Here is a 23,726-nt window from a genome sequence, read left to right on the forward strand (position 1 = left end):
TTCAGCTCACACCAGTGCAGCTGGTTGTGACCAGCCACCATCCTGCTGCCAGGACATGGCTCTCTTGTCTCCCCATAGCACAGATGACGTCCAATAAGTTAGGGATTTCATTCTTACTCTTTCTTTGCCGCTGATTTCCAGTTGTATCTCCTTCTCTCTGAGCTTCTTCCACTGAGTATAATACTTGGTCAGAGGTGTCCCCTCCTCTTTGACCTGCTTCTCCCATTGTTCCTGTGGAGAGAGGGGGTGCAAATTTAAAAAAGATTCTCAAAGCAGTTTTCCAATACAACTCTGGCAAATGCAGGGAGTCAAGAGCAGAGGTTAAGACCCTTTCCCAAGCCACCTTTTCCCAGCTTCTTGGTAGGAAACTGGCAACCATGACTAAGAATGCAAGCAGGACCAAGTGTGAATTCAGGCACAGTCATTTAAGCAACTACTGAGTTGTGACTGAAAACTCTCCTTTGGTAAAGCTATGCCTGAGCACTGCAAGGAAATCAAAGAAAGCCAAAAGATGAAATGGACAGGTTGGCCAATGCAACAGTTCACTTATGCAGTATCAAAGCACAGTATACCAATGGCACTGAAGGACAGCGTAAAGTCCTCAAAAAAGGAGCATCTATATGGTGGTGCCTAAGATGCTTTAGCTTATGGAAGATCACCAAATTTTCTCAGCATGGTGGCCTGAAATGTAGGTTCCCAGACTCCTATGTCTCCCTTCTAGAAGAGGCTTGATTCTCAGAATTGCTGAGAACTCACAATAGGCTCTCCTAAAATCAGCTCAATGCCTTCTGGGATCCACTATTACTATCTTGTAATTCACTTCTACTCTAGCTCTAGCAAGAAGACACTGACACAGAAGTCAACTCAGATGATGCAGCCTACTGTTAAGGAAAAAGAATTTACTTCAACTGAAACCTGAAGGTAGGAATCAAAGGGACAGATCAGAGGATAAATCAGGACAAATTTTGTCCCCTGCTCCTTCAATGGAGGCATCTGATCACCTGCTCAGTTCTTGCCTTTTAATTCAGAAAAAACCTCACACAAGCATTTACAGGACCTAAGTACCAAAGGTGTCTGATTGCCCGTTCCCTCTGTTCTACAGCCAAGCGTTTATTTTTGAAACAAACATTCCCCTGCAGGGTCTTGGACTCATCCCAACCTTGAGAGAGCAGAGCAAGAAGTGCCGAGCCCGTCCAAGAAGGGAAAATAAGGAGGTCCAAATATGGTAAATGGTGGGAAGCAAATTAAATGGTTAAAAATTCTTTTACGCTTCAATCACTTGGCATGTTAGTGCTGAAAGAAGGGTGGTGGTATGTCCTATTAAAATACATTCTTCTTAAACTGCCAACATCTCTTTAACTTAAAACCCACACAGAACTGTACCTGTTAAGTGGATTACCACAGTGGCCAAAGGCTTTGCATTACCCCACAGTAAAAAGTCAATCTAACGTAAGCAGAAAGACATGACACACAAGTAGGAATTGAAACAAGCAAAGGAGGAAGGGAATGAGCGACAACAAAGGTTAGCACAGATACACTCAAAGGTCAACACAGATCCAAAAAGAGTATCCTGAATCCAGGGCTAAGAACAAATCCAGGGCTCTGTATGGGCAGCTGTGGGTACACAATGCTCCTGTCTGGGGGTGGGAACAAAAGGTCAGACCATCTTCACAGCAGAAAACACAGCAACAGCTCAAATATCCTTCAGCACATCCCAAATCAACTGCTTCTGGGGAGCTGAGCCCCAAAACTAGGGAGTTATGGTGTGTTGGCTGCAGCCTGTGAGCCAAGGTGCAGGAAAAGAGCAGTGTATGAACAGGACAGAAAGAGCAGGTCTCTGCAATGGATAGCAGTGCAGAGCTCCCCGTTTACACAAATAAGCAAGTACTCAGTATACATATTGTGAAGTGAAATACATCAGTCTAGGCCAGCTCTTGATGGGGCCCAACACTGGGAGGGAAGTGGAGATGATCTGTGGTCTCTGCAGCTGGCACCAGGAGCTGAACTTTGCAATTAAATGGCGACCAGCTTGTGTCACCTGCACTCTAATGGCGCAGAATCTATTTATGCATCCTTCAACAGGCGCTATCAATACTGCATCAAGCCAAACAGGCCCTTTCTGGTAATCACGGGTCCCAGACTCACAACCCCCACGGGACTGTTTGTAACACGGCTCCAGGTCTGCACTGCTGGAGCCTGTGTCTGCTCTCCGGTCTCCTCCCCGGCAGGCTGCCCGAAAGCACAGCTGATGTACCGCCGACTCCAGCAGCACTCGCTAGCGGAGACGCCAGCCAGCAGACAGCACAGCTTTACTGTCGGTCTGACCCATCGCTATGGCAAGAGGAGTAATTCCCAAGGAGTACAAAGTCACCCCCATTTATAGATCAGGCTCGGATCAGGCTGCCAGCTGTAATCAGGCAATTTGTTGATGCTGCTTGGTATGGACAGCTTCTCAGAAAGACTCTTCTTACAGAGGGCAAAAATCTATTTGTTCTGTCTGACACAGCTCTTCTGGTTTTAAAGGGTGCTGGAACCCAGAGATAAAAAAGACCATTAAAACATTCCCATGTTTCTAGTCAGAACACCTCAACATGAATTTTGAGAGAGTGGCTGCCATCACACCCTCTTTAACCATTTGCAATTCTCCTTCTATTACTGCGTTTGCATCACTGTGCTGTGGGGCAACACCCAGCATGGATCAAGCGGGTGCTTTGTACCTGTACAAATGTAACATAGATCATCACTCATTCTCCAGAAAAAACTCCCATCCGAAACGTGAGATGAGGGTGAATGCAGAAGATCTGGAAATCCCATGGAAATGAGGCAATGCTTTCCATCAGCTCACTTCACGTTTCATTAAGCGTAACAGCCTGCTGGGCTGCACTGTTCTTAAACGAAGGTTCCCCAGCTCAGGGCAAAGGTCTGCCCAGGAGCCATGGAGCTGTAACGCACCCCAGCACACACTGCAGGTCCTGGGGCATTCTTGTCCTTCCCTGCCTCTTCCCATGCCAGTCCAGGGACCACACTAGTGCAGACAGACGTAAAATTGGAGCTGCTCATTATGCATCCGGATTCAACTTCAGCTGCGGGCTCCATTTTTTTGGCTCCCCTTGCATTGTACTCTCAAAAAAGCACTGACTCACAAATATTAACCTGCTTCTTAAAAAAAAAAAAAAAAAAAAAGAGTAAAGTTGTCAATCTTAAAACAATGTGGAAGAAGTCAGACCGAATGTATCTGGTACACCTATCCCTCCATATCACAGTTCCTGGGATGCAAGGAGGGATCTCTCCACAGTCCCTCCACATTAAGTTAAACATTGCACTACCATGCTCCCTCTGCAGCACTAAGTTCAATCCCCAGGTCGTTTCTTCTTTAAAACTATATAATACAGACTCTTAGACAAAATCCAGCTTTCTAAAGCACGCCCACTACTCAGGAGTGCAGATCCGATCACATTCACAACCTTTATTCCCCTCATTTAAACCTATTTCTCTGTAATTCCCCCCGTGAAAGCCGCATTTCAGCATGTTGCATGGAAGTATTAGCTCAGAATTCGGGCTCTGCTCCCTACAGCGGAGCAGGCACAAATGCATGGATGTGAATACCAGAGAGCATTTGCTTTCAATTGCTCTTGCTGGCAAGGGGCACACACAAATACCTCCCCCTCCCCTCACCCCCCTCCTTCTCTTCCCTTTTCTGGCAGCGTTTGCTGATGAGAAGTGCCAATGCCCCACATATCTTGGAGACAGCCTGGCAAACTCAACCCAGACTTCGAGGGACACTCCAAATTGTTCTGGGAAGCCCAGTTCTCTGTGGGAGCTTGGCCCTTCTTGGGAATCTACACCATCTGCTTGGAAAGGAGTAGGGGGGAAAACACAAGGCCACCTGGGCACAAAACCTGCCCTCTGGGGACAAAAGATAAGCCCCTAAGGCTCTTCCACCCCACACAGTATTGAGTGGGCTGTCTCCGCTGCCCCCAGGAGCACTGATATCCCATTAACCAAAGGAAGAGAAAGGTTCCCTTCTCCCATAGGACAACACAGAGTAAAAATACAAAACTGCACAGGCATCCTCCCTGAGCAGCACTTTACAGTGTTGCTCTACCCCCTTAAATGGCAGAACAGCTGCCTCCAAACTGGCTTGGCAAACTGGCGCCCACTTCCCTTAACCCACCTCCCTCACTGGAGGCAGGCTGCCTGTTGCTGTCCCTCCAGAGCCAACCCTGCCCGATTCACGCTACTCGGCCACCCAGATGTCCCCGGGAAAGCAGGTGCACCGATGTCAACTAGGAGACATACAGGCAGCAAGATGTTAAAATAAGCATTTAGCTCTTACACACAAGGGACTGCAGCCAGAGTTGCTGGGAAAAGCAGGCAGTGGCAGAGTTGTTGGAAACCCTGTTTTATTTAGCCAAAGACCTTCCCCAGCCCATCTGTTTCATGGAGAGCCCTAGAGGCTGAAGTCTCTACCTCTGCAGAGTGGGTGGGTGGTCACAGCATTGCCTGCAAAAAATACAGCACAAAACCCTAACCACTTCACTCCAGACGGGAAGCGTTAATTCCTTCAGCAAAACAGTCCAACTCAGAACAGCATTTACAGAACCAAAGGCTACTTAGTCACTTCAAACCCAGTTCCATCAACCCCTTAATCCCAGAATAGCACTGCTGTGTCCTGGCATTGATATGTCAGGATTTCAAAGGCTAATTTTCCTGCAGTCTCCACCCCTGAGTGTCTGAAGACAAATCAGTCTGCACTGCAACTTCTGCTCCATGCCCAGCTCCATGCCAACAGGTGGAGATTTCAGTGATGCAGAACTCCAGACTTCCCGATGATACCATGTGGCCGCAGAGACCACTCTGGCCCATCAATTACCTTGCAAACAGAAATATTTTCACCTCTCTCCTCCCAGGCGAGGAAGAGTGAGACCCACTACATCCTCTCACACAGAGATACATGCACACACACAGTTCACCTGCTATCAGGCTTGCAAAGGCTGCTGTGCTGGATAAAAAGCAAAGATAAAATGTCCAACCCAAAGGACACACAAACAAAGCATCATTAATAAGGCTTCCTTCCCTTTGGCTTCATTTACATAGGGCCTGGATTTCAAAGGATGGAGCAAAGCAAAAGAAAAAAAAGCTTCAAGCAAAGACACTGAAAGGAATGTCCTGAAAATATGCTACACGATCCCTAGGAGGACCTGTCTCAGAGCAGGCAGACTCCTGGAGCAAGGGAAACAAAGGAGAAGGGCAGCATCTCAGCCTGTTAGCCAGATGGCCAACGATTAGTTAACACATCTTCTAATATAGTGTCTTCTAGCTGTGCTACAGTTCATTTCCTAAGATAAGGGGGCGGTCTCCATCATCACCTTAGTCACTCCTCTTTCATCTCATCACTGAGGTAGAATCCTGATGTTTAACTCAACTGCTCCACAGGTGGTCTGAGCCACCCAGAGCCACCACAACTTTTCTAGGTGTTGATTGCGCTCAACGTCTTCTCAGCAGGCTGGATACTTAGGCTGCAGAGAGAAGAATATACCAGACTCTCTCTTGAGAAGCAACTGCAGTGGCCAGGGTGCCTGATCACTGTTCTTATGGCTCACAAATTTCCTGATTCTATAGCTGTCTCCACAAGGGCCCAGGAAAATGGGGAAAAGTTTGCCTCAGGATCCTGAACTGCTACATATCAGTCTGCTGATGCCTTGGTTCTACACTGCTGGAGACTGGTCTCTACAGACTAGGAGGAAACACCACACTCACAGAGGCGGCAGAATCCCCCCTATCACTTTAGGCACGAACTGGCACCTACGTAATCAGGAATGGTACGATGAAAACAAAGAAACTTCTCAGTAAAGGAGATGCCCCAGCAAAGCAAGGCGCTTCCGTGTGTGTATTATAAATAATAGAAGAGTCTAATTTATGGACTGTGTTTTCCATGAGGTTCTTTGGCTGCAGAGTCTTGCCAGCTATAGCATCAGAGCCCTGCCGAGTTCAGTTGTTTGTGAACATCTGACCCACCCCACACACTCCCGTTTCCATGATCTTGTCGTCCCTCCTCCCTCTGCCACCCGCTCAACCCCAGCAGCTGGAGTCTGACTGTCTTTCCAGGAAGCCCGAATCGAAGTAGCAGACTCACCACAGACTCCCTGCTGGCCACGCCAAAGGTAGCTTTCTGACGCCTGCTGGCGATGTAGGCAGAATTTTCCTGCAGTTTCTCCAGCAGCTGCCGCATAGGCTTGCAGTAGTTGGCAATCTTGCATTCCTTCAGGAAAGATTTTAGCTGGGAGGAGGAAAAGGAGAGGAAGAATGAAAGCAATGTAATAGTTTCCATAACGAGATCCCATCAGCAAAAACACATTTCCCACCCCCAGTGACAGACAGCATGGGGCATCTTTTCCCTTCAATTCATACCGTACTCCCATATTCAACCCTGTGGGTCCTGCCACCCTGGGCTGGGAGGATGCAAAGAGTTGCAGTGACAGGCCAGATGTTTGTACGCAATCCAGTGTAGGGACCTTGCTCAAAAACAGCTCTTTGCACCCTTTAGCACTACTTCTGTCTGAAAAAAAAAAAAAAAAGAAAGTATCAGGGGAGTTCAAGCAGCCAGCAGGAGAAAAGTCTATGCTCTCCAGAGTCTCAGCTCCCAGCTGCCATTGTAGTTACAACATCCCTGTCTCCTGCTCAGCCAAATAGTGAGAGGGACCGTGGACCAGATGCATGGAGACAAGGAATAACAGTGGATACCTGTGGATGCTAGATGGTCAAAAGCACAGGGAAGCCAGGATTGAAGGCCAAGAAGCCTTTCCCCAGAATGGGGAAAGGTGTCTGTGGGTTAAGACTGTAGAACACCAGTCGATATTGGAACAGGAATACCAAATACAAGAGGATGTGGATGAGACTGATGGCTGGGATTGAAGGCAGAGTTTGAGAAGAGACTTAAAATTGGGGCGCAAGTGTCTGTGGACTGGGAGTAAAGGTCTTTGGCATAACTTGGTGGGAAAACTTGGTGCTGCTAAGCAGCAGAGCTGTTGATGAGGACAGATGGCCATCTGCAGGGTCACATAGGGTGAAGTTTGCTAAATGTCTGACTGTACCAATCCAACTCCAACTGGCACCACTGACTTTTCACGGGTGCAAGCCCACACACCCACCACACAAAAATTTACAAAATAACCCTCTCTGTGGACAACTTGTGCCTAAATAATTCTTTTAGACCCAATGCCTTATGTGTAACCCTCAGGAAAAGAGCCAGTCTGCCAGGAAACCACAAACCGTACTGCTGCCTGAAAGGGCAAGGACCATCCTGCTCACAGAATCTGCTCCTGCCCTCTCTCTGTGCCCAAAACATACTTCACTACTCTCAGACAATGAGACTTCACTCCAAACAGAGTACAGTTTTGTGTTGTTTTCTTTTTTTATCTCAGTAGCCTCGTCCTCAAGCAAACCTCTTTTCTCCCCCCCAAAGATTTCCCCTCCCAATACAAACCACTCTCCAACACCACTGCACCATTCTGACACTTCCAAACTAAAAACTAAGGCAGCAGTGGATGCTCTTGATGACAGAGAGATGGGGGTGTCCAGATTGACTCATGGCTTGAATTCCAGCCTACTACACTGTCTGCTAACAGTTTTCACCAACCCCAAGACAAGCCCCTGGTGTGCTGTCCAAATTCAGCATGCCAAGCTCTTCACTAGAGCCATATATATATATACACACACAACACAGACACTTGATTTAGAGAAAGATCCAACAAGGCAAAAGAAAATGGTTAACCACAATTGAACCTTCATCCCAGCTGGGACCTGCAGATGCTATCATGATAGAGATAAAGGGTTTCTAGTCAGCAAATACAATGCTGCCTTCTCTACTTGCAGCTTCAAACATTCTGCTTCAGAAGGCAGAGCTGAGGGAAGGAGCAAGATGTCTCCCTCCTCTTAAGCCTACATGTTGGCTTGATCTTACATGCCAAGTGGGTAGGTATGAAATGTTAATAAAGAGGTGACAGTCACACCTAGCCCCTCTCTGTCAGGACACTGCTCTCCTGACAGGTATATTGCTGCAGGATCTGCTGTACGCTACACACATGGAGAACGTCCCCCATTACCTAGCAGCAAGGGCTTCGCTTGTCCCTTTATCCCCAGCACACGCTCACCTGCCATCATACAACCAACTCAGACAAACGGGAGTTAAAATGAGTCTTTCCTCCTTTCCACAAAGCAAACAGCCCATCAAACAAGTACAAAGGAACCATCAGCAAAACTATTCTTCTGCTGGCGAAGCCTGTCCTACCCTCACCCCCCCTTTCTAAAATATTTATTTTTTATAGGTGCTGCATATTTATCTCCACTGAGGGATGCATTTGTCATTCGATTTATCTCACTTGATCCCCCCAGCTGCAGCCCCAGATCCATTTCATCCGCTGCCACATACATTATCATTTTTCTTTCGTTGCAGAAGTGTCACCAGAAATCCTGCAAAATCTCATGCTCTATCTGTGCAGTTTGGTGTTGTGTGTTCGCTCTCACAGCCATATGCTTCATTTCTTCTCTCCCCCTCCTCCCTCCTACCCCTGCAATCCCTCACAGTCCCACCACTATCTGCCACAGATATTAACAAAACGTAATGAGATCTTGGTCCTGCATTAAAAGGCAGGGAACAACCAAGAAGGTAAAAGAAGATAGAGGGGAGAGGGAGAGAGAGAAAAAGGGACTCTGTGTATGCTTTTTTCCCACCGTGCCAAATACAACAACTGTATCTTTTCAGAATAAAACAATCAGAACATACACATGTATGTGAGTGTGCCTATATGTCATTAAGATCTCATGTCGGCTCCTAGCTAAGCAGCTCTGTGATTAGCGGGATTGATTCTGTCGAAACACCAATCTTAAACACCAATGGTTTATACCAGCAGAGACCACAGCAAAAACCCAACTCCTCTTACTGTAAATGACGCAGGGAACTATAAATGATCTGAAGTAGCTGGGTGTGCGTGTTCCAGAGAACCCAAACCAAGCCCAATCACCCACTCACAAAAAGCAGAGGGGACAGAGAGCAAGCAGCAGTAGGAGTGGCTGCTGGCAAGGCAAACCGGCACCTCCTGCCCTTCTGTCCAGCTATGTCATTCCTAGATCATGCCATCTCCTGCCTCCACCCAGCAGTACCTACCCCTTATCAACACCTGCCCCGTTTTTCCCTTTAACCTCCCACCTCTGCTCTGTAATGCCTGTCCGGGCTCCAGAGGAGGGAAGAGGCAGTCTCTTCCAAGCATCCAGACACACAGGCTCTGCACTCTGAGCTCCTTACCAGCCTGTGGAGGCAGCGACCGCCGTGGGGTCGTCCCAGCGGCTGGGCAGAACAGCAGCTTTTGAACTGTCTCCCGTTCCTACTGGCTCTCCTTTCCTTTGATCTGCCCGGGTGCTTCCTGCCTTCCAGGCAAGGAGGTTTTAAAGTTCAGTTTGAAGGCAGTTCAGCCCAGCTTCTCCCAAAGCCGCTGACCAGAAGACGAGGAATGCAACCCTCGCCAGCTGGAACACAGCCCCTACGACACGCCACTGAGAGAAGCGTGAGCTCATCGGGGAGGAAGAATCAGGACAGATGGATTTTTACAGTTAACTGGAACTGTTCCAGGAGAAAAGCCTCACCCCCCCGCCACGCTTTCCCGAAGACTCTGAGATTTTGGGAAGCTAACCTCAGCACCCCAGCCCAGCAGACGCCACGAGGCTGTGGTTAGTGGCAGCCAAACAGGAATCTGATAGCATTAATTCTCTGCAGAAATACAGGCTGGTCCCAGGGTGTGTTTGGAAGCCACAGGGCGCTTGGTGCCAGAGGGCCGTCAGCCGTTTTTCATTCCAGCTAGAACATCGGCTCCGACAGCTTCGATGCTCTCAACAGCTGCTGGCTGAGAGGAAAGGGCTTTGTTCGCTGCCGATAAGTGAGAAGCACGCAAAGCGAGAGCAAGCACAGGAGCTGTGCTCTCCTAGCACAGAGAGTGCCTGTCAGCTCGCATTAGCCAAAGCAGCCTACTGCCAGCTAGGCAATGGCCTGTGCCAGGCTGCAGGGACCCAGCCAAGAGCCATGCGCCTGACAGATGCCAGCCTATTACATACAGCAGAAACAAGGAGATTTGCCTCCCAAGCAGCCTGCGGGTCTCAACCGAGACATTGCTCCCACGTCAACCAGAGGCATCATAGCAACAAGGTATGCAGACACAGGGTCTCACGGCAGACACCAAAGCAAAGCAGAGGTTCACGTCCCCATGGAGGATACGCCAGAAGCCCTCTGCCAACTTCACGACATCTGCCGCTCATGAGTTAAAAATAGAGAGGATTGGGAGGAAGGGAAGGAACAAGTTCCAACACGTTTGCACTGAGCGATCTTACTGTGCAAAGCAGAGAGGTCACTGCTCATTCAAAACCAAAGCCACCCAGCTAGCAAGGTATTAGGGAAGGACTACGCACAGTACACCCAGATGCACAGCACTGTTGGGCAGTTTTATTGTGGACAATGAAGTATGTAAACACAAAGCGGCCAGGAAGAACACCCTGCACTGTGGAATGCCAGGGGAGAGACAAAATTGACTACCTTAGGAGGAGCGATGGAGACAGGAATTGTACTGTTTTGTATGGAGGGATTTGGGGAGAAAGTGCCCCAGTTGATGGAGACGCTATGAAAGGAGGGAAGATTGCCATCTTGTGGAGAGCACGTGAGGGAGGCCGTAAGGCAAGGAAAAGTACGGGCTCACAGAGCACAGGTACTGCTCTGAGACAATACAGCAATTCAGACAACCCTGAACTGCCAAGAACTCATCTGCATTCACTAGTCAAAATCACATCTCGACAGCCGTTATGCAGCCCTCTGTCCCACTTCGGCTCCCAAAAGAGTGGCTAACTCCACAACCACTTTCACCTACCTTCAGCCTCCTAATTAGATGCGATGCCTCTGTTCCTCCCCCAAAACGCAAAGAAAAACTATAATTAAGAAAAGGTAAATGGCTCTCTCCTCACACTGTGAGGACCATCTTCAGTTCACTGTTAGCTTAAACACAGCTGTGCACATTCATGGCATGACCGAGAAGCATCTTACACCTTACCTGAATGACAGTGGGGAGAACCAGCTCTGGGAATCCAATGCTGTAGGCTTGGCAATGGAGATACTCAAGCATCAGGTCATAGAGCTGTTCAATGAGTCCATCCTGGGTAGGGGAAGCAGAAATACAGATATCAGGTAGGAACTAAACCCTACAGCGCTCTGATTGGGAAATGAGTCTCCAGCCTTACAGAACAGGAACACAAAGCATACTGCTGGGGCAACTCTGTTGTTTACAGAAGCTGTGGCCACTGGGGTTCCACTTACTCGGAAGGCCTTCTCCTGCAGGTTGACATTGGAAAGCTTCAAGATCACTGCAAAGTTTATAGGCTTAGCACTCATCCGTCCTGGCTTCTTGTTGAAATCCACTTGTTGGAGAACCTACAACAGAAAAAAATGAGTGTAAAGATGATCACCACCACAAAACCAAACAGATACCAAATGACTCAACTAAGATCATGCAGTTAGTGACAGAGCGAAGACAATCCAGAAACCCTGATTCCCTGTTCTGATCGCTGTCCCACAGCTTTCTTAAATACCTTAGCAATGGACAGTTAGAGAGCAAACACCAACCACACTTGAAGCTTTTAGAGACCCAAGTGTGAAAAACACCTCATAAGTGTGACATAAAAGGAAACCAACACAAGCAACAGCACAAGAAACTAGAGGCTTGTTCTTCAGACCCATGCTTCTAATGGTCAGAAAGATCATACTGCAAAGCTTGAGGGTATTTTGGAGCTGTCCCTTAAGGTGAGAAGCTTTTCAACAGCAACACTAAATGTTGCTTACACCAAATCCATTACCCTTTTATTGTCACTGAAATAATAGTCCCATGAAGCAGAGAGACCAGTAAGTCCTTTTCACAGACACCCCTTGCCAGGCAAGGTTACTATTCTAACACAATTCCCGTTAGCATCCCTTATACCGATTATAACTGAACGGCCTTTGTCTAAGTACGTATTATTCTCCATGGACACATTTCATTTTATAGCAAGGGACATGGAGAAAAACTGTCCCCTTCCCAGAGTTTGAGAGGAGACCACGCACCCTGGCTCACCGAAACGATGAGCACACACGAGCTCTAGGGTACAGCTGGATGCCCAGTAGATGAGTATGTAACGTCAAATGGCAGCCCTACACCTTCCCTTTCGTGTTCTCCCAGAGCTTGTTTAATGATAATGGTTGGGGAGAGGAGTATTTCTGAAACAGTAGGTATGAAGCTTACATAGCAGAAAGAAGAAAACAGAACAGAAGCTTAAATACGTGCATGTGACTGTCTCTCCAGGGTGGCATCTCGAGTTTGATTTTAATTAAGAAAAAACATTATTGCCTTAAAACTCAACAAACTGTAATCAAGACCAAAAACTATGAAAGTCTTTTCCCCATTCCCTCCTTTTTGGAAGGAGTTACCCTTCCCCACTGAGCTGGGAAACGTGAATCAATGAGAATTTCCATTCTTCACTTCCCCAAAAGGCTACACGTGGCACAGAGGAAAGCTATCTTCAGGTGAAACCAGCCAGAGCCAGACTCTGCCTTGGTCCCTACTGCCCTGGGCGGATATCAGGCAAGAGGGCACACTATCCCAATAAGCCTATGCGTTGTGCTGCTCTGCCACCATGATGCAGGAAGGAGCAAAAGGTTTCTAAAACGAGCAGCAATACAAATATGGCCCTTTCCCAGCCTGGCAGAGGCTGACCTCGAGAGAAACGTGGTAAGAACTGCAAAACCCACTTGATCCGGGGCAGATTCCCAGAGACCCCCATTGGAATATAACAAGTGGCAATCAAGGGAGGTGATCTTGTTTTTAAAAAGAAATTAAAAAAAATCAGCCAACAATTGGTAATCATTTGCATATCTGATGACAACCATTGAGGGGGGCTGATGAGGAGAATTATCCTGCCCACCCATAGTTTTGAGCACCTCAAAAGCAGTCTACAGTTCCTCCCCCTGTCCCCAGTGCTTTTAAATCATGCTCCTGAGCAGGAAATAATTTCTAGTCCCTCTATGCAGCAGCAACACATTCATCATCAGACCCCAACCAGCCCCGCAACGTGGGGATGCAGCACACTGATTGCCAGAGGGTGAGGTGAGGAGGAAAGGGAGGGTGTTCAGGTCACATGGATGCCCCCAGGCCAGAAAAGCATGGAGACGACTATTGATTTTTTTACATTTTATTTGTCAATCCAGGTTATTTGGAAGGGAGGGACAAGCTTGGTGGCTTGTGAAAACAAAGAGCCCTAGCCTAGGGAATCGATGCTATAAACCTCGTTATGCACGGTTATTTCTTTGGCCAAAACAGTAGTATTGATCCCTGAGGTCAGACACATTAAAGCAAAAGGCGTCAGGCTCTGTGGGATCCTAACATGCCGCTAGGCAAGCGGAGAAATGCAACCAGAGGTTTTGAAACTCTTCCAGGAGGTGCTAGGGAGCTAGTCAGGATGTGTGGGAAAGGGGGAAAAAATGTGGTTCTCATCTCAAGACTGCACAGAATGGATCAGCTAGTGGCCAGACTAAAAGAGAGAATGACTGGTGTCTAGGAATTCTGTGGCACGGTGGAAAGGCGATAATGAAGGACTAGAGGGCCAGAAAATGTCAAAAGCCAACAATTTGGCTTAAGTGATAACCACTAGCAGACAGAAGAAAGGACAGGGCAACACAGGCAGGAAGGAGAAGGATTTTTGGCAATTTCAAGCTCACAGACGATTTCCACGTGGTCAGCCGGAAGAGTGCTCAGATATACAGTTTAGACTGCCAGAGCGCAAACCAGAGAACCAGCTCTGCACCCACAGCACTCCCACTGTACCGCCTTGTCTGCCCCCCATTTCTTTCTTTCAGGCTCTAGCAAAAACATCCCAGCATCTGCTTTGATCACCCCGAAGCTGCCCCAGGCCAGCTCACAGCAGGCATACAGGGCTTCGCTGGCCCTGCCCGCAGCTTTCCCTTGGGTCTGTCGCTCATCCTTCCACTTCACTGCCCAGAGAAGCTGTGGCTGCCCCATCCCTGGAGGTGTTCAAGGCCAGGTTGGATGGGGCTTTGAGCAACCTGGTCTAGTGGGTAGTGCCCCTGCCTATGGCTGGGGGTTTGAAACTGGATGATCTTCAAGGTCCCTTCCAACCCAAACCATTCTATGATTCACTGAGGAAAGGGCTGAGAGTGCCTAGTTAAGCCGCTTGCGGCAGAGTCTGATCGTTGCCAAGTTCAGACAAGCTGCCCAACATTCTGCAGAAACTGGACTGGAGCACTTGGACACAAAACAGTTAAGGAAGTCATCTAAGCAGGTCCAACTAGAACAGGTTGCTCAGGACCACGTCCAGTAAAATTTTCAGTATCTCCAAGGACAGACACTCCACTATTTATCTAGGCAACCTGTTCTAGCCTTATAATGTAAAATTGTTGGGGGTTTTGTGTTTGGTTGTTTTTGTTTTTTTTTTTGTTTGTTTGTTTGTTTTGGGTTTTTTTGTTTTTTTTTTGGTTTTTTTTTTTTTTGGTTGGATTTTTTTTTTTTAAATGCTTAATTAGGACCTCCTGTACTTAATTTTCTGTATATTGCCTCTCATCTTGTCACTAAACACCATTGAGAAAAATCTAGCTTCAGCCTCTTTATTCCTAGAATGGTTGAGGTTTCAAAAGAGCTCTGGAAGTCATCTTGTTCAACCTGCCCTGCTCAAGCAGGGCCACATAGAGCCAGCTGCTCAGGACCATATCCAGGTCACTTTTGAGTATCCCCAAGGATGGAGACTTCACAACCTTCCTGGGCAACCTGTGCCAGTACTCAGTGACCCTCACAGTGAGGAAAAAAAAAAAAAAAAAAAAAAAGTGTTTCCTGATGTTCAGGCAGATGTTTCAGCTTGTGCCCACTGCATCCTGTCCTGTCACTGGACACCACTTAAAAGAGCGTGGCTCTGCCTTCTACGCACTCTTTCACGTATTTTATACACACTGATAAGATCCTCCCTGAGTCTTCTCTTCTTGAGGCTTAACAGTCCCAGCTCTCGCAGCCTCTCCTCACATAACAGATGCTCCAATCCCTTCACCTCTGTGGCTCTTCACTAGACTACTCCAGTATGTCCACATCGCTCTCTTACCCCGGAGAGCCCTGAACTAGAGACAGCACTCCAGCTGTGGTCTCATTAACGCTCAGCAGAGGGGAAGGACCACAGACAAACTGCTGGCAACGCTCTGCCTAATGCAGCCCAGCATGCCCTTGGCTGCCTTCCTTACTGCAAGGGCACATCACTGGCTTTTGGTCAACTTCTTGTCCATGTCCTCTTCTGCAAAGCTGCTTTCCAGTCAGTCACCCCCAGGATCTTGTTATTATGGGGTTACTCTGCCCCAGGTGCAGGACATTGTATTTCTCTCTGTTGAGCTACATGAGGTTTCTGCCTGCCCGTTTCTCCAACCTGTCATGGTCCCTCTGAGTTGCAGGACATTATCTGGTGTATCAACAACTCCTCCCAAGTTCATACCATCAGCAAGCTTGCTGATGGTGCTATTCTGCCCCACCATTCAAACCATTAATGTATACGATAACCAGTATCAGCCCCAGTATTGGTCCCCAGGATACATCACTAGTGGCTAGCCTCTAGTTAGATTTCATGCCACTGATCACAGCGTGAGCCTGGAAGTTCAGCCAGCTGCCAATACACCTCACAGTCTGCTTATCTGTCTGCAATTCATCAGCTTGTCTGCAAGGAAGTTATGGGAGATGGTATCCAAAACCTTGATAAAGAGAAGATAAACAACATCCACTGCTCTCCTGTCTTTCACTGAGCCAGTCATCTCACTGTAGAAGTCTATTAGATTGGTCAGGCATGATTTCACTCAAACAACCACTGGTACCTGCAGGACGGTGATCCAGAATTTAAGAGCTACAATACAGCGGCTGAGGAAGGGGAATGAGGAAGATGAAAGATGCGTCTTCAGTTGGTGTAGTGGTTCAGCTTAGTCTGTCTAAATTTCCATTTTTTTTTCTCTCTGGGTAAAGGAGGCAGAGGCAATGTCTTGTAGAAAATTGATTTCAGATCTGTGCTTAAACGTATGACAACATCCAGCATTATCAATTCTCCAACTACAATCTTCACATCAGCTGATTTCCTCTGACACAATCTGCTGCCCACTCCCATGTACGCTGCCCTCCAAGCCCCTTGGGACTTCCTCCGAAGCAAGCTGCACATCCAAACCAAGACTCAAGCCATTTAAGCATCAAAGTGAAAAACTCGTGCCTTCCTAAGCATGTCAAGGTTAACCTCCTCTCCCATCCCTCCACAGGGGACACCAATTTTAAATTGGCATGTGAAGTCTACCGGTGGGGAGATTTCTACCTTGTTTATCCAAACCTGTCTTCCAGCTGATGAGCCACCAATTTTCCTGCTGCAGAAACTAGTGCCTGTCACACAATAATTGAAGTGATGATGAGGAAAAAGAGGGAAAAAAAAAAAAAAAAGCAGCCTGGGATCTCACAGGCCCTTCAAGGAGAGTAACAATACAACAATAAAAGCCTGCCTGCTTTACACTCTCTCCCAAGCCACCTCCCCCTACCCAAGACGGAATTTTGGCAAGCTGCTTCTTGTGCTCCATTCCTGGAAAGCAAAGTCAGAGGAGACAGCACTGGCTGCCCACGCTGGGGAGCATCAGCCCTTGTCAAGATGCATCAAGTAGCCAGCACTCATTTCTCTTGGCAGGGGCTCGGGGAATTCCTGTGCCTACAGGAACTGCACATTCGGTCCGCTGTCTCTTGAACACACAGAAGAAACAGGGCTGAGGCAAGAGGTAGCAAGGGTTAGGTTTCCTTGATGAAGGGGGGAGAAAACCATGCAAAGCCCTCTCCAAGAAGTGCACAAAACATTCGCAAACTCCACAGCTATTCTACTGCACTTGGATTCAGTTGCAACAGTGACAGAGTCATACCCCTCAAGTCTACTCCTGCTTAGTACCAACACGCTGATCAGATCCCTCAATCTCATGACAGTTTGGATAATGGGCTTAAAATGGGTTTTGTTTTATGACATGGTGCAGCATGGGACTAATGCCTATTGACTAAGTCACTGCTGAATTCGTCAGCTGGTAGAAACAGGCTCATAGTTAAAGCACTAGGCTGGGCATCAGAATGCAGATTCTCCTCCCAGCATCACCACGGCCACCTTGGGACTTTGGGCAGGTCACTTCTCTGTGTGCTAAAACTTCCTCGCACCTCATCTGCACAGCTGGAATACATCTCCTGCCTGAAGCCAGCTTGTGGAGACACACTAAGGGTTGTGTTCAGATACCTCTAACAGAGAGGAGGAGGGGGGAGTTGGGAAGAGATGGAAGTACCAAGGGAATAGCCCTGAATGCTCTTGGGAACTCCACAGACTGAGGGATCCCCTGCGGAAGATAGGCAGGAAGAAGGGAAAGAAAGGTTGACAACTGCAGGGAGATACAGGAGTTTAATATCATGCCGGTCACCTTAGGTTATAGAAGTTCAAGCAAAATAATTGTTAAAGTAATGTGAAAGAGTATGCAAGCAACACACATGCACACATTTACCCTGCCCCCATCTTTTCCTTGTTACCAACACCTGGACAAGCTAAGCTGAGTAGCGCCTCACAAACAAACACAGCAGGATCGGATGTGGTCGGGGACTTGTGGAAGCCAGGAGGAAGCTCAGCATGCAGTGTGGTAACGTCTGGCTGGGGCCCAACACAGATTACAGCCAAGGTGCTGGGGCCAGAATTGCAGAGGAGGGGAGTCTCCAAGGGGAAAAAGGCTTTATCTCTCAAAGCACTAAAAAGTACAAAGTGGAGAAACTATCCTCACCTCAAGCTCCACTACCCCAGAATGGAGATGCCTCTATCATCAAATCTGGTTGGCAGAATTTCAAATATGCATGAGCAAGAGGAAGGAAGCAGGCAAATGGCAAAGCCACACAGGCCAGGGAGCAGCACAGGAGGCGGGAGAGCAGGAGGAGATTTATAAACATCGCTGCCTTCCACAGGCTCAGAGGATGTGGTTTGCAAAGGACGTTTACAACACAAACCCACAAAAACCTTTGCTTCAACAGAACTTGATTAGGAATGAGCCCAGCTGACTCTGGTCATTTATTACAGAAGTCTGTCTCCCTCCTCCTCTTCAGTGTCCAGCTGACCTACTGAGGCTTCTGCATTCCTCACCCTGCCTTGCTCATGCTTCTTCAGTGAAATTTGGCTGCGCCACTTCTGTACTACCTTCTTACAGCAGCAAGGCTAGAGACCTACGTGGAGAGACGTCAGGCATCTGATAGGTGGGAAAGCTGGATGGTCTCAACACCAGTATTTCACCTAAACATACTGCATGGTTGTGTTCACCAAGATCTTTTCCTAAATAAGTTCTTAATTCTTAAAGGGCTTTTTCCCTTTGTCTACAGTTAGGAGAAACTCTTCCTTTTGCTCAGATATGAACACATCGGCAGGATCAAGCAACAACAGCTTGGGGAGTTACTGCAACCAGTTGAGCCTCCGAATCTCTTCTTTGGCAAACCCTTTGCTTACTCCAGCTGCATTAGTTAAACCACCTAGGAATGTAGTTTTGCACCCAGCTGATCTCAGATACTCTCCGCTCACAGGCCAATAAAAGTTTAATCCTATTTGCTAATCAAACAATACATTGTCTGATGCTGTTTGCAGGGGATTTTAGGAAGTAAGCAAACTGGGCAATCTTGGGAGCTGTTGGTAGGTAGAGTGAGGGTGCTTATTAGGTAGGAGGCCTCAGCCATTGCTAGGTCAGCAGGAACCAACTAACCTCCAGGATAAATGGCAACACTGGGATGAAGGTCCTGGTGTTCTCAGACAACAGTGTAAGCGCACGGATGCAGTGCATGCGCAGAGGGTAGAAACGAGCCGTTGGTACCAGCCTAGAGAAGAAAAAAGAAGAAAGGACGTTAGGCCAAGTTTATACAGGAACTGCACCTGCAGCCTTCAGTGACACTGGAGAGCCCTTCCTTCTCTACAAAAGAAGGACAGCTTTAGTATTGCTTAGAAAACTGTTTGAGCTGCTGAAGCTATCCCATAGTTGGAAATAAAATTCACGCACATTAAAGCTATAACACTAACACACAAACTCTTGCAACCAAAGCACTAGGTTTCCAGCTTCTACTGGGAGAAAGTGCTATAAGACAAGAGCTTTGCAGATTAAGTTTATCAGTGATGCTGTTTAGTCATGTTCAACACTTTCAGCTCTCATGCTCTCAGCACAGATAGATATGCAGGAAAAAGTACTCCTCTAAAGCAGCAAGTTTGACCAAGAGAAGGGCTTCCCCAGCATATCAAAGGGACTACAAGGAGGAAGATGTTTCCCATTTCGGGCTACGTACCCTCTGTGTACTCAAAGAGTTCATGCTCTCACCTGAAGAGCAATCCTTTTAGTGTGGAGTGTCCCTGAGGCAGAAGGAGCTGGACTAGCAGTGACCAGCATATCAGAAAGGACAGAGTGGGAATGAGAGCGACCTCTCTCAGGTATTAAGAAAGAAGTAGAGCCAGCTCCCTTTGTAAGGTTAGGACTGAGAAGGGTCAGCTCCCCCAGCACCATGTAAGCCAGCAGCAGAGGAGAGAATGCACTGTTATCCCTAAAAGACACCTGACCTCATTACTGTACCACTCTAGAAACCTCTCACTCTGAATGACCTGTACTTGAAAACATGGATGCCTCCAGCATTAACATGGATTTTTTTTTTTTTTTTTAAAAAACCTGCAGTTCCCACACAACAGGCTCAAGTTTGACAAATGAAGCCCTCCCCTCCCCAAAGAGCTTGCTGAGCAATCCAGAAGAGGAAAGAAAAAATGCTTGACCAGGCACCATAAATCACTTGCATCTCCCCCCCTCCAAATAGTGAAATAATTATCATTGGATCCATTATAGAAATAAATCTACTTTGCACCCCTGATCTGGCACCACTGGAGATGACGAAAGCCATTCTCAGGAATTAATTGATCGAGGAATAAACCTGTTAAGTGTATAGATTTACTGTAAACCAAGACCATTAATTTTAGAGTGCGTGGCGATGCAACAATCTGCTCAACTTCGCAATGGCTGGATGCACAGGGAATACAAAACACAGCTGTGTCCCAGCTCTGCTGAGGAAGGTCCAAGTGCATAATCACCCCAGGGCACAGCTGGGGGGGTTCAAACTGACTCACGTTTCATCTCAGCAGAGAGTGCTCTTTAATGTCTCACCATCACTATCTCTTGGAATGCCTGCTGTACTTCTCCCACACAGCCAGGGCACAGGCTGTGGTGTAGAGAACAGCCTAAAGGCTTCTCAAGGCTTATTTTTACTCACTACAGCTCCTTCTGTTAGGCTCCTGGGTGACCACAAACTTCCCCTGGCTAGAGAGGGCAGAGAAAGCTTCTTTCAACATCAGCCTCCACCCCACCAGGACGGGTCACCAAGGGAAGTTGGCTCAGGGACACCAAGGCTGTGCTCACTTCTCCGTGGAGGAGGCTGCACCTGCTTTCTCCCCTGTACATGCTGAGAGGCTGGAAACAAAAACTTAACAGGCACCAAAAATCCTCACTTAACTATAAGCCAGGGAGGAACTTCATTTTTATAGCTTAGACTGGGAGCAAGCTAGATATCCAAGCAGACAGGAAAAACACTTCATGGGATGTGGGGGAAAAAGGATAAAAGAACAGGAGCTTCTGCAACAACTCTGCTGCGAAAAAACCCAGCTCACGCAAATGCAAGCACACAGACCAAAAGGAGAAACGTACGGACTATGGAGACAGAGAGAAAACACAAAGCAGAGAACGGAAAGGGGAAATCTCCTCCTCCTCCTCCACATTCTATTTATCTCTGCAATACCTAAAACACTGCCCCATTGGTCAAACTAACTGCAATCTTTCACCTGTTTGTGAGAACAGCATCACTCATTATTACATGGCAGTTCCATGAGCAAACTCAGCAATGAGGCTCTTCCCGGCATCACAAAAGTAAAAACCCATCAATTCCACCATTTCTCCATTCAGTAGTCCACATTCCCTGGACCACATCTTGAGCACAGGTAACTTGCAGACACACATGGGGTCCCCTTCTGTAATATGTATTATTAAAAATAGTTTCAATACATTTTATATGCTGGAAAGCACGAAAAGGGAGCAAGGAAATGAGGGAGCTGATTTTGATTTTAGCAGGCAACCTGCTTCTGTTAGTTATCTTGTTTAATCACTTTTCAAATTCTGCCCTGGTCCCTCCCCAGAGCAAAAAGCCTGTGCTGGATGGTGGTTTTTCCCCATCCCCCTCAGGTAAGAGGCCAGGGTGGGATAAGGAGCTGACCGCATCCCACAGACAGACAGACACCCGCTCACTGCCCTCTCGCTGGAGCCAGGCGCCACCTCCCGGTACAAAAGGCACGGGGGAAGGAAGGGGGGGGGGGTCTCCTCCCAGCACTACCACCCTCCGCATGTGTCCCACAGCACACCAACATGTCAGCAGAAGTGCAAGAAGGTATTCCAGATGTTGCACAGCATCCTGCCCCACCACCTGCTCACACACACACACCTCTCAGCTTTGGCTGAGCAGCCCAGAGAAACGAAGAGAGGGGTCCAGCTCCTTCACACCATCTCCCTAAGAAAGTCTGCTGGCAGCAGGCAGATACTGAGCAGCCTCCAAGCAGATGCATACCCTCAAGCCTTCCAGAAATGCATAAAGTGGTACACGAAGCAAAAAAACCACTGACCTGCAGGCTAGATTATTTTATCCTCTCACCTCAAACAAAAACAACCCCAGTCTTTCAGTAACACTCAGTTGCTACAGATGTGTATCTACACCAGTGGATGTGGCACAGACACTGACTCTCGCTAGTCCCAGTTTGGATGGCGCAGCCACCAACACTGAGAAGAGGCTGCCTACACCCGGGATGGAGCCATAGGGATCCCGGGTACAGACTAAAGTCCATGGAGCCACATCATTCCCACATCTGCTAACCTACCCACTCCCTTTTTATATCCTGGACATTGCCTTGGCTCAGCAAGGAAGCCAGGGTGGGATCTAATTTTTTTTCCCCCCCATCTGTCGGGTTCCCAAATCTTCGAAGCCTTGTCAGACAGTAACTGTACTTCATGCCAAGCAACCCTGTCCATCACAGATGCTGACAAATTCTGTTTGCTGCTCTTGCCGAGACTTACCCGATTCACCTTTCCTTGGCCCCAGATAGCTGATTTATCTGCCCGGACAGGTAGAAAACCGCCTAGATAAGTCCACAGGACAACTAAAGCTCTACAACAGCAGTAGGAAGCAGCCTGTGCACATGGGGGATGGGAAGAGGGATGTATGCGTACTCTAACGATCGTTTAAATCTGCTTATCTTCATCACCACTTGGGAGTTTTTCAAGACCAGGCGGGTGGCATTTTAAAGCTGAGGATCTGGTTAACAGAGCTAACAGGATTTCAAAGATCATCAGAGATTCAGAAATTCCCTCAATGCTCATTATTAACAGCCATTTCAAAGCTCAAAAATTGTGTATATAAACATATAAACTGATGGGAAAAAGAAATTCTCCACAGAGACATACTAAAACCAATAAATATATCCTAGTTTTTCAAATTCTAACAAATATGCACCAAAAAAATGCATCTTCTAACTGCACCTACAGAGCTAGAGATGAGGACTTGATTCTGTACTGTGGCACTGTTAGGTCCTGAGGCAACTTGGTACATTTTTCCTTGCCACTTTGTACAATTGGGAGGATAATCTGTCCAGGCTATTCAGGTTGCAATTTCTGTGGAACAGAGAGCCATGGTCCACCCTGCACACTACCTCAAAACAGAGCCTTACTACTGCAGCACAACCGTACAAGACACAGTTACTGGCTGGCATTAAGAGTTCACCTCCCCTTGGTCTCTGATTGTACACACACACTAACACTGGGATTCCATAATAACCACTGGGAGAAATTCCACCGTGGTTCAACTCTGCTAATGGAACTAGTGGAGTTCAAGATTAAACACCTACCACTGTACCTGGCCAATGCTCTGGAAGTGCCCCAAAAACCCCCCCAAACTCTTAAAACAAACAAAATCCCCAACAACCCACAAATGAGAATAGCTTTCATACTGCCAAAAATACCTGAGCAGGTTTTCCTACTGGTGTGCATGTCTTAAAAAAAAAAATTAAAAGTATCTAAACACACAGATTCCAAAACCAAGTCCCCCATCTCCTCCCTCCTTTTTTTTTCCAAATAGCTCAACTCTGAGACAGTTGGAAACTGCTATATATGGCATGCTTGCACTTGGACAGTTCTCCTTGGAAATAACCAGACAGCTATAACCTCTTGGAAAGAACACTCAGCAACACAGAAATACTACCTAATGCTCTACACATGACAAAGCATTCTGATGGATGTTAAGAGGCTAAGCTTTCCCACTTGGGCTACTTCTTCATACAAATGCGTGGGGACTACTCAGTTATCATAAGCTTTCCTTAAAAAAAAAAAAGAAAAAAAAAAAAAAGAGGATGTTGTCTAGAATGTCTTCTTAGAGACACAGCTCTCCAGCAATAGAAGTAATCATGTGCTTTTTAGCACCAAAGTCAACTGCATTGCTTTGGGTCTCCCCAGCTCGCCACTAGATGATAGCAAAAAGTGTCAGCATTATTCAGGAGTATTGCCCCTGCGATATTTTGGAGCAAAA

At 47.4% G+C, this 23,726-nt stretch overlaps 1 protein-coding gene across 1 annotated transcript in view; it reads right to left on the bottom strand.

Annotated features, from left to right (window-relative positions):
* The window catches only part of NOC2L (NOC2 like nucleolar associated transcriptional repressor), a 53,682-nt gene that overhangs the window by 16,368 nt on the left and 13,588 nt on the right, over positions 1-23,726 (bottom strand). The window contains exons 12-16 of the mRNA XM_082493478.1: positions 18,842-18,953; positions 11,354-11,467; positions 11,091-11,192; positions 6,137-6,280; positions 118-231 (exon numbers count right to left, since the gene is read on the bottom strand). Coding sequence (XP_082349604.1) covers positions 118-231; positions 6,137-6,280; positions 11,091-11,192; positions 11,354-11,467; positions 18,842-18,953 — 586 coding nt within the window. The remainder of the gene's footprint in view (positions 1-117; positions 232-6,136; positions 6,281-11,090; positions 11,193-11,353; positions 11,468-18,841; positions 18,954-23,726) is intronic.

The sequence above is a fragment of the Vanellus vanellus genome, assembly GCF_965231255.1.
Source record: "Vanellus vanellus genome assembly, chromosome: 20".
Classification (NCBI taxonomy): domain Eukaryota; kingdom Metazoa; phylum Chordata; class Aves; order Charadriiformes; family Charadriidae; genus Vanellus; species Vanellus vanellus.